At 35.5% G+C, this 17,180-nt stretch overlaps 1 protein-coding gene across 1 annotated transcript; it reads left to right on the forward strand.

Annotated features, from left to right (window-relative positions):
• The first annotated feature begins 13,283 nt into the window (after window positions 1–13,283).
• LOC142527844 (scarecrow-like protein 6) lies at window positions 13,284–15,967 on the forward strand. The gene has a single exon (XM_075632819.1). The coding sequence runs from the start codon at window positions 13,739–13,741 to the stop codon at window positions 15,809–15,811; it is 2,073 nt and encodes a 690-aa protein (XP_075488934.1). The 5' UTR covers window positions 13,284–13,738; the 3' UTR covers window positions 15,812–15,967.
• The last annotated feature ends 1,213 nt before the right edge of the window (window positions 15,968–17,180 follow it).

Genomic DNA, 17,180 nt, shown 5'->3' on the forward strand with positions numbered 1-17,180 from the left:
CTATATTTTTAGTGGAATGTTCAAGTATAGGATTTTGTACTTTTGATGTATTGACGGATTGACCTTCGAATTGTTTGAAGATTAACTTATTCGCTTAAATTCGAATTGATGTCTTCCAAAGAATTTGAGAAACCATAATTGAAAATAAGAAAGAAATTGATGTCGAAAATATGAGGTCCCTGAAATATTGGAACTCGCGGCAGGACTGAATGTAGAATTGAGAATTAACATCATTTCATCAGTCTCATATTTGACTCGACTTATATGCGTCTGATGTCATGTCAAACTTCTGGTAAAAAAAACTAAAAATAAGAAAAAGAATGCAAGTTTAATTAGTTGGCAATAATCAGACAAAAAATGGAAATTGTACAAGTCATGAGACCAAAAATATCATTGTCCTTTTTTGAAGTAATGTCTCTGTATCATTTGAGTGAATAGGATAAGGTTGCGTTTAGATTAAAGTATTTGAAATCCATGTTTTTAAATTTCGTAATTGATAGGTTTAATTTAACTTATAGAAAAAATGTACGCACTTCGCGTATTCATAGTTATTATTTTGTAATAAGATACTAATTTGAGATTTCTGTTTGAAATCATTAATTTGGGATTTATGAACTAAAACTTGTTATTTAAAATCTTTAGTACATTTTTATCGTGCTATTTTAAACTTGTAATTCATTTCAATGTGTGTCTCGACCATTCGTCTGGTAAGAGAATCCGATTTCTGCTTTAGGTTCTAAATGCTTTCTTATTAACTTTTGTATGTGATAATAGAACGGTAACTTGACAATATGAAATACCTATTTTATTATTATTATTTATTTATGTATGCTATATAATCCAATTAATGAAGTGAATGAACCTAACAGATAAAGATCATAAGCGATTGATTAATCTTTTGAAAATTCAAATTTTGCTCTTTCGCATGTGATGATACTAAAATTTTACTTCGGATTCGATTTGGAGAGCATGTCTTCAAATCTTCGCAGTTGAGTGGATCAGATCGGTACTCTGGCTTCTGCACAGACAGAAATAAGGTTGGAGACGCCAAAGAATTTTCCGACATTCCCATCCGATGATTAAATAAGTCCGGAGAGCAAATTTAAGAGAAAGATATAGCAATGCTAAATTAACAAGAGAATGTGAGTGATTAAACTGTGTGACCAATGCGTGATATTTCTAGATGCAGGAGATGTTATTTACTTTGTTGGATTAGGATTTTTGCTGAGAGAATCCTACTTGAGATAGAAAACATCATACAGTAGGACTCATTAACTATGGCTCCTAGGAATCTTGATGGCGGTTAGGACTATTTTCTTATCTCGATGAGATTTTATCGAATCTCGTATTTATCGAGATATCTTGTTTATTAACGAGAATATCTTCACATTCTCTAACGGTGTTAGTGCTTGGATTTCCTGACCCCCTTGGTAGGCTCGAATTTTTAGTAAACAGGGTTGACGAGATCCACCCTATTGTAGATTCATTGACTCGGACATATGAGTTCAACCTTTGTAGTATGTCAGCAACCAAGTCTGTGCTCAAATTTGACAGTTAAAGAATCAGTTAAAACAACTAACTGTTGGTTGGATAAGGTGGAGTGGTTAGAGGTCTGCACTTGGTTACCGAATATACTCTCCTGGAGGGTTGCCTCAAAGATGATGAGATATATATGCAGGTGGAGTGCTCAAGAACTTGGTTTTGGTTATCCAGAAAAGAAAGTGAACAAGAAGCAACACGTTTTCTCACATTAGGCACGAGAGTTTTTCTTTGGAATCCATAGAAGAGGAAAACAGTGGAGTTGAGGAAATATATTGCAATTCAAATTGTTCATTTGTATACTGATTCATTAATGAAAAACACCTCCCGTGGATGTAGATCATTTTTCGATCGAACCACGTAAATCTCGTGTTCGTTTTTTTCTTTTGTTATTGTTTTGTTGATCTTCTGTGCATTGCTCTCGATTCGATTCACGGTCAAACATTAGTTCAAATCAAGTGAGGTTGGATTCAAATTCAAAACAACAACTGGTATCAGAGCCAGGTTCTTGGCTATCAAGAAACTCTAGAATGGGTTCCAAGATTGAGGTTGATCGCTTTGATGGAACTGGAGATTTCTCGCTATGGCGTAGAAGGATGCACGCCATTCTAGTCCAACAGAAAGTTGCTAAGGCATTAGGCGGTGAAAAACTACTACCAGAAACACTCACCGCTGATCAGAAGATGGACATCATGGAGACAACGTTCAGTTCACTCACTCTCCACCTAAGTGATAAAGTTCTTCGCGAAGTAGCCTCAGAAAGAACAGCCGCAGGGATCTGGGCAAAACTTGAATCACTTTATATGACAAAATCGCTGCAAGATAGAATTTATCTTAAAGGTAAATTCTTCGCTTTCAAAATGAATGACTCGAAATCTATCTGTGAAAATCTTGATGAATATAATAAACTCATTCTTGATTTGAAAAACATTGGAATCGAAATTGAGGAAGAAGACAAGTCCATCATTCTCTTAAATGCTCTTCCAAGTACCTATTCAGTATTTGTGGATACGATGAAATATGCGAAGGAGAATATGGTATTTGATGAAATTCTGAAAGCTTTGAAGGCAAACGAATCACACAAACAAGTAGAAAAGGAATTCAAAGAACAGGGAGACAGTTTGTACATAAAGGGAAAGTCAGAGAGGAAGGGCAACAATAACAAGAAGAAGGCCAAATTCAATTTTAAGCCAAAGAAACTGAAATGCTTCATATGTCACAAACTTGGCCACTTCAGAAAAGACTGTCCAGACCGATTCAAACATGGTGACAAGAAAAATGGAAATGGAGAAGCATCTGTAGCACATGATGGCTATGAGTATACATGTCATAACGGGCTGACGGGGAGGGCCAGCCCGCAACCCACCGCAATCCGCCATTAGGCGGGGCGGGGCGGGCCTCTAAATGGCCAACCCAGCCCAACCCACCTTGGGCCGCGGGCTAGGCGGGCCAACCCGCTTATTATTTTTTTAAAAAAAAATATTAAACAATATTAAAATAAATATAGAAGAAAAATATATTTCAGTTAAATATTTTCATAAAAAACTTAAAAACATTGAAATAAGACATTGAAAGCATACAACAATCAACATAATACATAAAAAAAATAAAGTGTTTATTCTAATTCACACAAGATTTCATCGTACACATGTACTAAAAATTAACTCATGTAATATTATGTTTTCAATAATACAGATAATTACTTTATTTACTATATTATTTTGATAATTCTGGATTAGTTTCGAGTTAAACATTAAAAAAAAGGGAGGGAACTGAAGAGTATAACATCTTCAAAAAAAAATAGAAGCATATAGATTTTACCAGAGTGATTGAAGTTAGGCACATGAGAAAAAATAAGGAAGAAATAGGAATTTTTATATAAAACTTAAAAATATAAAATTCTACCCTAATTTGGCGGGCCAGTCCGCAACCCAAACGGGCTCAACCCATTTGGCCCGCAACCCAAACTGGCTCAACCCGTTTGGCCCACCTCCAAACGGGCTGCTATTTTATCAACCCAACCCGCTCAATTTTATGGCGGGGCGGGCCGACCCGACGGGCCTGACCCAATTTGACAAGCCTAGCTATGAGAGTGCAGAAGTTCTGTGCGTGGTTGACCAGAAAGTAGATCTAGATTGGATCTTAGATAGTGGATGTTCTTTCCATATGTCACCAAACAGAGATTGGTTTATGTCCTTTGAAGAGATAAATGGTGGACAAGTCATCCTCGGTAATAATAAAACTTGTCAAGTCCAGGGTATTGGCACCATAAAGCTGATCATGCACGATGACACTGAACTCACACTTAAGGATGTGAGATACGTTCCTGAGTTAAAAAGAAACTTGATATCCCTTGGAAGTCTTGATCAGCTTGGATATTCTTTTAAGGCTCAAGAAGGAAAACTGTCAGTACTCAAGAACTCACTCACTGTAATGAAGGGTGTAAGATCAAATGGACTCTACACTCTCCAAGGAAGAACTCACTTAGGATCTGTCAGTGCTGCTGAACATACCCTTGACAACTCAAAGATGTGGCACCTGAGATTAGCACATGTCAGTGACAGAGGACTACAAGAACTTCAAAAACAGGGTCTTCTTGGTAACAAATCGCTAAGAAAACTTGAGTTTTGCGAGGACTGTATAAAAGGTAAATCTACGAGAGTGAAATTTAACAAAGGAGTTCATGTGTCCTCTGCCCCTTTGGAATATGTACACACTGACCTTTGGGGACCATCAAGAGTCATATCGAATGGAGGAGCAAGATACTTCATGTCAATCATTGACTACTACTCTCGAAGGGTATGGGTGTATATCTTGAAAAACAAAAATCAAGCTTTTGACAGATTCAAGCAGTGGCTCATTTTGGTTGAAAATCAGTCAAACAAAAAATTAAAGAAACTCAGAACTGACAATGGTTTAGAGTTCCGTTCAAATGAGTTCAATGATTTCTGCAGGAGTAAAGGAATAGCTAGACACCTTACGGTCCCATATACACCACAACAAAATGGCTTGGCCAAAAGGATGAATAGAACCATCCTTGAGAGAGTGAGATGCATCTTGGCACACTCAGGAGTTCCCAAGAATTTTTGGGCAGAAGCTGTAACTACAGTGTGCCAACTAATCAACAAGACCCCTTCTGTCCCATTAGGATTTATAACACCCATGAAAAAGTGGTCCAAATCACCACCACTTCTAGATGACCTCAAAGTTTTTGGTTGGGCAGCATATGCACATGTAAAACAAGGAAAACTAGAAGCAAGAGCAATCAAATGCATCTATCTGGGATATCCTGAAGGTATTAAGGGATACAAACTTTGGTGCATAGAACCTGGAAGACAAGGCACTATAATCAGCCGTGATGTCACCTTCAAGGAAGACCACTTCCCTTATAAGGACTCAACCGACGCTAATGAGCCCTTAGAAAGTGATGAAAATTCAAATAACACAAAGATTGAGGTGGAGCTAACTGATAAACCTCCACTGACCACTGAAAGAGGCACATCTGATGATAATGGATCAAAAGGACCTACATACGACATGGATAACCTCAAACACTATCAGTTGGCAAGGGACAGAAATAGGAGGGTCATTAAACCACCAAAAAGATTAGGACATGCAGACATGATCTCATACGCATTCTCAGTTGCATCACAAATTGGAGAGGATGACCCAGTAAGCCTAAGAGATGCCATGAGCTCTGATGATAAGGAATATTGGTATCAAGCAATGACAACAGAAATGAAGCTCTTTGGAAAAGAATCATACCTGGGAGTTGGTACCAAAACCTGACAACCAAAGGATAGTTGGATGCAAGTGGATATTCAAGAGAAAGGAAGGAATACCTGGGGTTGAACAACCAAGATACAAGGCAAGATTGGTTGCCAAAGGTTTCTCACAGGTAGAAGGAATAGACTTTCAAGAAGTATTCTCTCCTGTTGTTAAGCATAGGTCTATAAGAGCTGTACTGGCCCTAGCCGCAAAGGAAGATATGGAACTTGAGCAACTAGATGTCACTACAGCCTTCCTTCATGGCAAACTTGAAGAAAATATATACATGCAACAACCACATATGTTCGAAGTCAAGAGTGAGACTCCACTGGTATGCTTGTTAAAGAAATCCCTTTATGGCCTAGAGCAAGCTCCAAGGCAGTGGTATAAACGCTTCGATGACTTCATGATAAGCCGTGAATTTTCAAGGAACAATTATGATTGGTGTGTATATCATAAGATCCTGAAATCTGGCAATGCCATGTACCTACTGCTCTATGTAGACGATATGCTAATTGATTGTCCAGATATCAATGAAATTCTGTCGTTGAAGGTTGAATTAAGCATGGAATTTGAGATGAAAGACCTGGGACAAGTCAAAAGAATTCTGGGCATGGAAATCAAAAGAAACAGACATAAAAAGGAATTGGTCTTGGTACAACAGGGTTATGTGTTGAAAGTATTAAAGAGATTTGAAATGGAAAATGCTAAACCAGTAGCAGGACCAATGGCTCACCACTTCAAACTCTCAATAAACCAAGCACCAAATACAGAAAAAGAAAGAGAATACATGAAGAAGTACCTCATGCCAATGCGGTTGGTAGCCTAATGTATCTAATGGTATGTACCAGGCCTGATCTTGCTTACTCAGTAAGTTTAGTGAGTAGATTCATGGCAAATCCTGGTGAAGAGCACTGGAAAGCTGTCAAATGGATTCTAAGGTATCTTAAAGGAACTATTGACACCGGGATAATATTCAAAGACTCAAGAGATGCTGATAACCTGATAGCAGGATATGTTGACTCTGATTATGCTGGTAGCATTGACACAAGAAAGTCTTTAACTGGTTATGTCTTCACAATCAATGGCACTGCAGTAAGTTGGAAGGCAAATTTACAGCCAGTGGTAGCGCTTTCAACCACAGAAGCGGAATATGTGGCGGTCACTGAAGCATTTAAGGAAGCTAAATGGATGAAAGGCTTCATGGAAGAGCTTGGCTACAAGCAAAAGTCAGTGAATGTGTACTGTGACAACCAAAGTGCCATACACCTGTCAAAACATCAAGTCTTTCACGAGAGGACAAAGCATATAGATGTAAGGTTACACTTTGTTCGTGAAGTAATTGAATATGGTGAGGTTCAAGTGCTAAAGATAAATACCGAAGATAACCCGGCTGATATGTGTACCAAAGTGTTAGGGACAAAGAAGTTTGAGAAGTGCAGAGAGCTGGTTAATGTAACCAGATGCAGGCTGCCTTAAGATAAGGGGCAGGTGGAGGTGTGTTCGTGGAAAACTTGGGTGCAGATAAGGTGGAGAATTGTAGTATGTCAGCAACCAAGTCTGTGCTCAAATTTGACAGTTAAAGAATCAGTTAAAACAACTAACTGTTGGTTGGATAAGGTGGATTGGTTAGAGGTCTGCACTTGGTTACCGAATATACTCTCCTGGAGGGTTGCCTCAAAGAGGATGAGATATATATGCAGGTGGAGTGCTCAAGAACTCGGTTTTGGTTATCCAGAAAAGAAAGTGAACAAGAAGCAACACGTTTTCTCACATTAGGCATGAGAGTTTTTCTTTGGAATCCATAGAAGAGGAAAACAGTGGAGTTGAGGAAATATATTGCAATTCAAATTGTTCATTTGTATACTGATTCATTAATGAAAAACACCTCCCGTGGATGTAGATCATTTTTCGATCGAACCACGTAAATCTCGTGTTCGTTTTTTTCTTTTGTTATTGTTTTGTTGATCTTCTGTGCATTGCTCTCGATTCGATTCACGGTCAAACATTAGTTCAAATCAAGTGAGGTTAGATTCAAATTCAAAACAACAACCTTCTTATTGTATGATTGGGCTTGGTATCCGACCCTTGATCAACAATAAGGTATGGACATTGAAGAACTAAGACTATTTTTAAATGGACTTAAATTCCGCTCAGACGTGTCAATTTTGGGGGCATCATATTCCAAATTGGATCACTTAGGATGTTATCCTATCCTTTTTGGTAGATATTAATGGTTGATTTTCAGGTCCTTTTTACGTCCAATTAATTTGATCTGACTAACTGATCCAACAATACTTCTATAACAAGAAATTTCGTTAATTATAATCTTTAACTTAATTAAGATATAAAATCAAAACGAATATGATATTCTATTCAATGTACGTTGTCAAATAATAGAAACATTTCTAGTTCGCGCCTATTTATGGTTCATATATTAATCTAAATTGAGCAATGCACCATGCCAGCTTCTCTTGTTAACTAATGGTGAATTCTCATCCTCAGAAAATTCAAAGTGCCTCAATTGATCATTTATCTTGCAATAAACGATCTTACCACATTTATACGACAAGAAAATTTTATGATTATCTTTAACCTAATCGAGACCAACTGAAAATTGATAAGGTATTCTATTCTATATCAAAAACTTGTGTGAGACGGTCTCACGGGTCGTATTTTGTGAGACGGATCTCTTATTTGGGTCATCCATGAAAAAGTATTACTTTTTATGCTAAAATTATTACTTTTTATTGTGAATATCGGTAGGATTGACCCGTCTCACAGATAAAAATTTGTGAGACCGTCTCACAAGAGACATACTCGTATTCTATATACCAAACTGAGTCACTCCAAAACGACGGAAAACTTTGTTGATTATGTCAAACATAGGTAATTGATTCGAGATAATATCAAACATTAATATGGCAATGTTCTATTCAGCACTGAGACGAAAATAATAAAGCATTTTCGAGTTCAACAGTACATTTTTAAAGTTAAAAATATGCAATTCAAATCAAGGCTTAAATAATTCGATCGATCGATCGATCTCAAGAGCCCAACCAATGGTACTTCTAATATAATAAATTTAATTTGTTGAACAACTTTAACATAATATACGAGTCAAAATTAATAAGGTATACACATAAACAATTTATATACGGACATAATTGTTGGTGGAGGCCACGACAATTTGAGGAGTCAACCCATTATTGGGGAGAAGAGAGGCCAAAACAGTGTCTGGAAAAGTTTACAGGCTATCAAAAATTATTTGGCAAAAATATATATAGAAGAACACTTGATTATACTATGGAAAAATTTAACTGTTTTTCCTAACTTATTTCTAATAGATTTCAAATGACAATCATTTTTAGTGTACTATTGAAATTGCATGAGTTTATATCGAGTGAATTTGGTATTCAATTCGATTTTGTCTATCTAAATGGGTCAAAAAATTTGAAATTCGTCAATCTCAAATTCATCAAAACAAACACAACCTAAGAAAAATTCACAAAAACTCTTGTGAGACGATCTCACGGATCGATTTCGTGGGTCAAATCTCTTATTTGGGTCATCCATGAAAAGTATTACTTTTTATGCTAAGAGTATTACTTTTTATTGTGAATATCGATAGAGTTAACCCGTCTCACAGATAAAGATTCGTGAGATCATACTCAGAAAAACTTTAGGTTATATTTGGATTTGAAATAGCATTTGAAAGATTTGAAATGACTTTATATTTTTTAGATGAATTTAAAATCTATCAAAATTTCCGGGGATTTGAAATTCATTGTCGATTAACTTTACATAAACAAATCAATATTTGAAATATTTAGCTTCAAATACATTAATCACAACGCTTCTTTTGATCTATCATCGTAAAATATTATGCAAATTCTTTCATGATAGTAATAATAAATACAACTATAACAACAATATTAGGTACTATTAATCATATAATAAAAATATTTAAATTTGTGTTTTTTTAAGTTTTTTCAAAGCCAACAAAAAATTGTTCAAATTAAGTTTAAGTTACCATCCATTATTCTAAGCAGTAACTGGTAAGTACGTACGTGGTAACCCCTTCTTCTAAATATTGAGCTCATATTTTTCCACATCTTTTCGGCTGGGCGGTTGACGGTGGTGACTGGAGTGGCGGCGGCACGGCAACAGTTACCGAGGCGGCTGTGGGATTAGCGACACTTTCAATACATTAAACGCCTCCTTAAAACTCGGCTATGTGTCTTCTAAAACATCTGCATTCTTGGGACCTACCACCTTTGTTTGTCCCCACCCTATATATACACACATATGTGTGTGTGTATATATGTATTTATATAAATAAACATGTATTATAGTCGTGAAATTCATTTTAATCTAGTTTATAATGATAATTTACAATTTTTATTAAAGACCTCTTATAAGATATTTAGTAACTTACAAGATATTCGAAATCATATGTTAAATTTTTTAAAAAAACATATAATTTGAAAAACTAAGATAGTAATATCTTATAAAATATTTTTAATTTAAAATAATTATCGAATATTAATTTAAAAAGATTTTACTATTTTTAAAACAAAATGCCAAATTTGACCGATTGTCGGACTCGACTGCAGTAAGGAACGTTTGGGCATTTCTTTCGTCAACACACCAAATTGGGCCAAACCCGAAAGCTCAGGCTTTGCCTATGTTTGGGCCTTTTTACTGTTTATTATGTGAAGATGTTGAGTTGGTGGTCGAAATTATTTTGTCCTTCGGACCAAACTCGATTTTGAATTGTATTTTTTATAAGCTAACTTGAGTTGTAAAGATTTTACAACTTGGGAATTCAAGCAAGGCCGCCCGAGAAAATTGAACTTAAATATGAAAATGTTGTGAGGAATTCAACTCGATTATCCTAAAGAAGACCATGCATCTTATTATGGAGTAGCCAATATTCTTTAGTTACCAAGATTTTCAATTGGCGAAAGGAGAAGGACAAATAAATAAATAAATAATTAAATAAATAATAATCAGTCTCTCTCATGTTTCGAAAACTTGAGTTTCAATTTACAATTCATGAGTTAGGTTTCTGTCTCCATTGTAGCAAAGGCTCGAAATAAAACAATTCGTGGCCGCAGATATTTTATAAGAGGTTTAGGTACTTCCAAATTCATGGAAAGTATATCTTATCTGAAGCAAACTACGGAACACGTAGTAACATTGACATTTCACCAGAGTCGATAAATTATATTCAAAAGAAAACCGCCCTTGGATTGTACGCATTCATTGTCCGAAATATCAAAAACTTGCAAAATTAATATGTATGATTTGTGTGGTACCTTGAGACGAGAGCAAAGAACATGCCCTCTACTTTTTTAGTTATGTAGGATACAAGGATAAAAACACTGTGACTGATTTAATTTTTTTTTTTTAACTTATGTAAAATATTTCATTGATTAACAATAATATTGTATCTGCAAATATTACAAGTATTATACATATACATATACATATATATATATATACATGTAAATTTAATTATATATAAAAGGCTTGAGATTATAATTAATTATGGGGAAAAAATAGCTGGATATACACTTTCCACTTCATCAAGGAAGAAGGAAAATTGCAGCCCATCACATGGATTAACAAAATAAACATATATTCTTTGCACCCAAAATTATTAATCTTTTAAACCTACGCACGTTCTCTCTTATCGGACACGCAAAATAAAAAAATCTACGACTTATAATCTGTCTTTGGATAAAAAAAATAAATGGTCCCTTTTATGTTTATGATACATTCATGCTAATTTGATCTTTTAGAAATTTGACATGCATATCCCTTCTGTCTCGAATTAAAATCGAAAAATTATTATTTATGTAAATATATCAGAAATAAATTTTTTTTTTTTGAAGAAATATAATTGTATTTTCATCATATGCAATATGTTGCAATTCCAGGTTGAATGCGCAAGAGTTGGGAATTTGCGAGGAGATAGGGACGGAGACATACATTTTCTCCAGGGGGGCGAATTTTTTTTTTTATATATACTAGTTATCCTGCATGTGTTACAGTCTTTTTTATTATTATCGATGTACTAAAAGTGAAATTTGACATATTATGAAAGGACTAAATTGATATTTTAATTTTTTTAAATAAAAAAATAAAAATAAAAGTGTGTATTGAATATTAAAACAAAAACCAAAACAAAAACAAAAACAAAAAACAAAAGTTTAATATTATTATCTTATAAGGATAAAGTTGAAAGAAAAAGTTGGTGTCATTTTCTACGTGATTATTATCATTCCATCAACCTTAATAAAATACGAGTGCACCGACGCACGCGTTGCTGCGTTGTATAATATTTTTATACTTTATTTGATTTATATTTAAATGATGATCAAAATATAATTATAAGAAATAGCGAGGGACTACACTGTAATTTCGATATATAAATTAAAAAATAAATTGAAAAATAAAATAATAAAAAAATGACTTCAACAAGAATTGAACATAAAACCTAAACCTAAGAAACAATCTCTATCCGTTGCAATACATATAACTTGCATTACAATTTTAACATTTTATTAATATATATAATTATTAAAACAGATCATGACACTAAAGTTAGTTACTCTAACTATTTCAGACTTAATAAAATAGTATAAATAATAAAAACTAATCGATAAAAAAATTAAAATAAAGATACCACTTGTCTCCGAATAATAGAGTTAGACATTTAATTACAATGTATGACAAATATTTATGAGGAAAATTGGAAAATTATACTTGAAAATAATTTTAATAAAATAAAATTATCAATTCAAAATAATTTACTTGAAGATCAGAAGTATTTAGAAAGAAAAATTATACGATACTTTATCCAAAAAAAATCGAAAAACCAGTTTTATTTTAAGAACGACATATCTTATAATAATAATCCATTTTCTCATTAATGAATTATAACTAACATAGAATTAGTACTTAAAAAAATGTTATGAAAAAAAAATAAAAATAATAATAATAATAATAATAATCAAATTCTCATGAATGAATCAGAACTAACATAGAATTAGTACTTTAAAAAATGTTATGAAAAAAATTAATAATAATAATAATAATAATCTAACATCTTCGAGAATTAAAAATTATGGCAAAAATATTATATTTGTTTAGGCAAAAACCAAATTCGCAGATTTTAACATATTTTACTTATGAATGGCTCACTTTTCCATTTTCCCGTTTGTTAATAGAAAGCGACAGTCGATTCATAGGAACCCATTGGTTCACAGAACTCAAATGACCACAAAAAACATGAAATCACGACCGTAGATTCCCACCCATCTGGCCATATCCTGTACGTTAATCTTCCTCCAGATAAGCTTGATTCATTACCTCGTGCCGTCAGATTCAGTTCTCCTGAAAGTACGGATTTGCCCCCAGCATTGAAATGTGAGTGGTGGCAGGGGGCAAGGGTAATTTCGGATGGAAAAAAGCCACCGGTTAATCCCTCAAATCCTATTTTATTGCTGGTCCCTGTTGGAAAAGTACTGGAGAAGAGCTCTCGTTTTCAGTTTACCCACGCTCCTAGTTGCGCGTGTAATTGTTTGTAGCATTATATAAAAACTTGTGTCACATCCAAGTTTTATTTTGTGAGACATATATTTTATTTGAATTATCTATGAAAAATTATTATTTTTTATGTTAAAATTATTATTTTTTATTGTGAATATCAATAAGATTCTCACCACGTCTTACAAGAGGTTTACTTTTATCATTATTTTAGGTTGTTTATGATGTGGAATTGTGGATTCAATGAGTGATCACGGTAAGATATGAATAAGGAAAACAGATATAATTTAGACACATTTCCATTTCGTGACAGTCACGCGCGAGTTCTTGACGTGGTTGCGGGTAGAACGATAAGAAACCCTTCCAAGAAACGTCTACAGACAAACCACATAAATTAACTAAAAAGAGTGAAAAGGGAAAACAATTGAACAAGAAAGAGAGAGACAGAGAGCAAGGCGGGGGTTTTTTTTTTTATGTTCCACGCATCCATGGCAGTAAACACAAGGCAAGGACATCTCTACTTCTTCGTAGATTAGAGGAGAGAATTATTGACTGTGAAATGAAATTGCTTCGAACCTCCATTTTCATATTTTCTTGACCATCCATCCAATTTATTCATTATCCCATTATAATGATACTGAAAGGATAGCCGCAGCTACAGATTGATACATGTTCTTGTGGGTATACATGCGCATACATGCACATAGGTACTTGTATATATTCCCGAGTTTCCTGCATTTGCAAAGATTTTATCTTGTGGATTCATATCAAAGATTTTAATTATCTTCTAAAATATTCTGGCCCGTCTTGTTTTGGTTGGTTGAATCTAGAGGGATTGAAGTAGGTGGTGGGTTTTTGGGTCTTTAGTTCTTAAATGAAGGGGATGCCCTCACCCTTTGATTTTGAGGGGACGGGGGTGTTAGATTTGGAGCTGATTTTGAAAAATAGAGGTTTCTTCTCAGATTATTGCAACAAAAGTCACTTCTTTAACGGTAATTGTGGTGAGCCTACTTCTGTCCTGGATTCTGCGCGGGTTCCTAGCCGGCCTTCATCTTCCTCAACCCTGAGTTCTTCTTTCGGCGGCGGCGGCGGCACGCCGGGGGTGGTGGCTGTTTCTGACACAAACCCATCTCCCATTTGGCTGCATGACTCTACTACTGCCACCAGCTCCAATGCTGGAGGAGCTGATAGGGAACTCCTCCCTGTTCCTCCGTCTCTTGAGATCGAAACTGCCTGCCGGGGAGGAAATGCGGAGAAATGTGGTATGTGGGACTGGGAGAGTGTGTTTTCAGGGTCTGTCGCCCCTTCTCCGAGCCAAGAACAACCCGTTTTCAGGTGGATCACGGGGGATGTTGAAGACCCTGTGTTGGGATGTCTGAATAAGGTTCTTCAAATCTCCGGCGGCGGTTCAGCTGCAGCGGGGTTTGAGTCTGGTGGTGGTTTCGGGGTTATGGATCAAAGCTTTGGTGGAGACCAATTTGGTGCGATTCCTACCAGCCAATTATCTTCAAATCTCCATACTAATCTTGTGTACCCTTCTATATCTAACAATCTAGGATCTTTTGCTCTTAATCAGCAACCTAGTTATGATTCTTCCACAGAAATGAAGTCTCCCATTTTCAATCCACAGCTGCTGTCGAACCAAAGCCAAAGTCAGTATTCTCAGAATTCATTATTTTTCTTACCTCTAACTTATTCGCAACACCAAGAACCGGTCATTTTCGCTACACCTCAGGCCAAAAGGCTCAATTCTGGCTCCATTGGCGGATTCGTCGAGCTTCCCGTTGACCATATCCCTAAAGGGTCTTCTTTTTTACTTCCACAGAATCTGCATCAGAAGCCAATTGAGTCAGAACAGCAGGCGATTGACCAGCTATACGAGGTAGCGGAGCTGGTCCAGACAGGGAATCCTATACTCGCGCAAGGGATATTGGCGCGGCTCAATCACCAGTTCTCTGCCATTGGCAAGCCTTTTCTAAGGGCTGCTTTTTACTGTAAGGAGGCATTGCAAATGCTCCTTCACACGAATAACACCACCAACACCTCCATCATTAATTCATCCCCATATAGTCTCGTTTCCAAGATTGGTGCTTATAAGGCTTTCTCTGAGATTTCACCCCTAGTACAATTTACTAACTTCACTTGTAACCAAGCCATTCTTGAAGCCTTGGATGGATTTGATGGAATTCATATTGTAGATTTTGATATTGGGTATGGTGGACAATGGGCCTCTCTTATCCATGAGCTAGCATCAAGGGGGAGGGGCGTAACACTTTTGAAAATAACCGCAGTTGTCTCCCCCTTGACATATGATCAGATAGAATTAGGCCTTGCTAGAGAAAATCTCATTCAATTTGCAGGTGAAATCAATCTTGAATTTGAGTTTGAGGTTATGAGTATTGATTCCTTGAATTCTAGTTCATGGTCTCCATCTTTTCTTGCATCTGGAAATAAAGCTGTTGCAGTGAATCTACCATTTGGTTCCTTTATGAATCACCAATTATCAGCTCCTTCAGTTCTTCACCGAGTCAAGCAATTGTCACCAAGAATAGTGGTCTCTGTGAACGAAGGATGTGATAGAACTGACCTTTCGTTTTCTGGCCGGGTAATCCACACTGTTCAATCATATTCGAGCCTGCTCGAATCTCTTGATGCTGTTAGCATGAATACTGATGCCTTGCAGAAGATTGAGCGTTTCTTGATCCAACCTGGAATCCAAAAGTCTATAATGGGTCATTTTCATACTGAAAAACTCCAGAACTGGAGGAGTGCATTTTTGTCGTCTGGATTTACCCCGGCAACATTTAGCAATATCAACGAATCACAAGCTGAATGCGTCCTGAAGAGGACCCCGGTTCGAGGATTCCACCTAGAAAAGGTCCAATCTTCTCTGGTTCTTTGTTGGCAGAAGATGGAGTTGATATCTGCTTCAGCTTGGAGATGCTAATAGTAATTAGCTGAATTTAATCCCTCCCTTCAACTTTACGAATTTCCTTTTGCTAATTCTATATTTGGCTTAGGCAGGATTTTAGTACTTAATGTTCTGATATTAATCTTGATTATTGGCCTTTGCTGGTATATTTTAACTTTTCTTAGTATCGAATATAGTGTTCACCAATTTGGATGTTTGTCAGTTCTAATCTTGTCCTTCAAATCTTGTTTTACCATCAAGATTTCGCCATTAAGCCTCCTGTACCATTTTCCTGAAATTGTAGTTTGAGAAATCCTCTGTTTTGCATCGACACTTACTTCATATTGACGCTGTCTTGTCTTTGTATCAAGCCGAGATTTCTTCTTGTCTTTACTCGAATTAAGCTTATGCTCTGTGCGTTTTCACGTGATTTCAATGCTCATACCTCCACTTTACTTGATGTTATTGAAATTTTCCCAATTAAAACGTCTTTGAGTCGATGTTTTTTCACATAATATCCTATTTCTTGCGAGTTTTTTTTCCCTTCGTTTTTTGAGACAGGAAATACAAATCGCACGCACGCTTGTGGAATATCAGTTCATTAAATGTATGTTTATACTTTAGTACTCTTTAAATGTACAAATTTTACTAGAAATTATAAGTTTTTCCCTGCAAATGACCTCTACGAGGTCTAATCCTTAGATTAATCAAAACCTAGTTACTTCCCTAGTATAATTTAAAAAGTTTGTCACCGCCATAAATTTCGGGGATTTAATAATAGATGGTAGGCTTAAACTATAATGGATGAAAGACAAAATTCTATTTAGTACATGCATCTGCAATAGGGTATGCTCTGTCTCCATCATTAGTTTATATAAAACAAATTATATAACTTGATAATCCTACAGAAATTGAATGTCAGCTTTTGTAATATAATTACATTGAACTTTAAGACTAATTAGTTTCTTAATAACGTCTGTCCAAATCAAATCACATGGGACTCGTACCATTCTTGATTAGTTTTAGCCATGTCTTTCATTTTCCTTTGGAGTTTTTTATTCATCAATTTAATGTTCAATTGTATGATTTTTATTTTAAGAGAGAAAAACCATGTTGTGACATTGAGTTAGAAATTACTGATCGAGGACAAATAATAAAATTCAAGTACAACTTAAAGAAGAATTTCTATAATAAAATACTGTTAAATAGTCATTGTACATATAACCCATCTGAAATTGTGTTAGGGTGATGTTAATGAGCATTAAGCAATCTACCAATTGGCCGTAGGTCGTGCGGTCACTTCTTTAAAAACGACAGATTGAGGGTATTCACGAACATTTGCCAAATGCTCTCCTGATTTACCAACAACTAATATCCATGTATATCGAGAACTATTAGTTCTAAG

This window comes from Primulina tabacum, chromosome 15 (assembly GCF_025594145.1).
Source record: "Primulina tabacum isolate GXHZ01 chromosome 15, ASM2559414v2, whole genome shotgun sequence".
In the NCBI taxonomy this organism is placed as follows: domain Eukaryota; kingdom Viridiplantae; phylum Streptophyta; class Magnoliopsida; order Lamiales; family Gesneriaceae; genus Primulina; species Primulina tabacum.

Bases quoted from the DNA above. Each gene is read 5' to 3' on its own strand.
- LOC142527844 (XM_075632819.1), top strand. From the start codon at position 13,739: ATGAAGGGGATGCCCTCACCCTTTGATTTTGAGGGGACGGGGGTGTTA.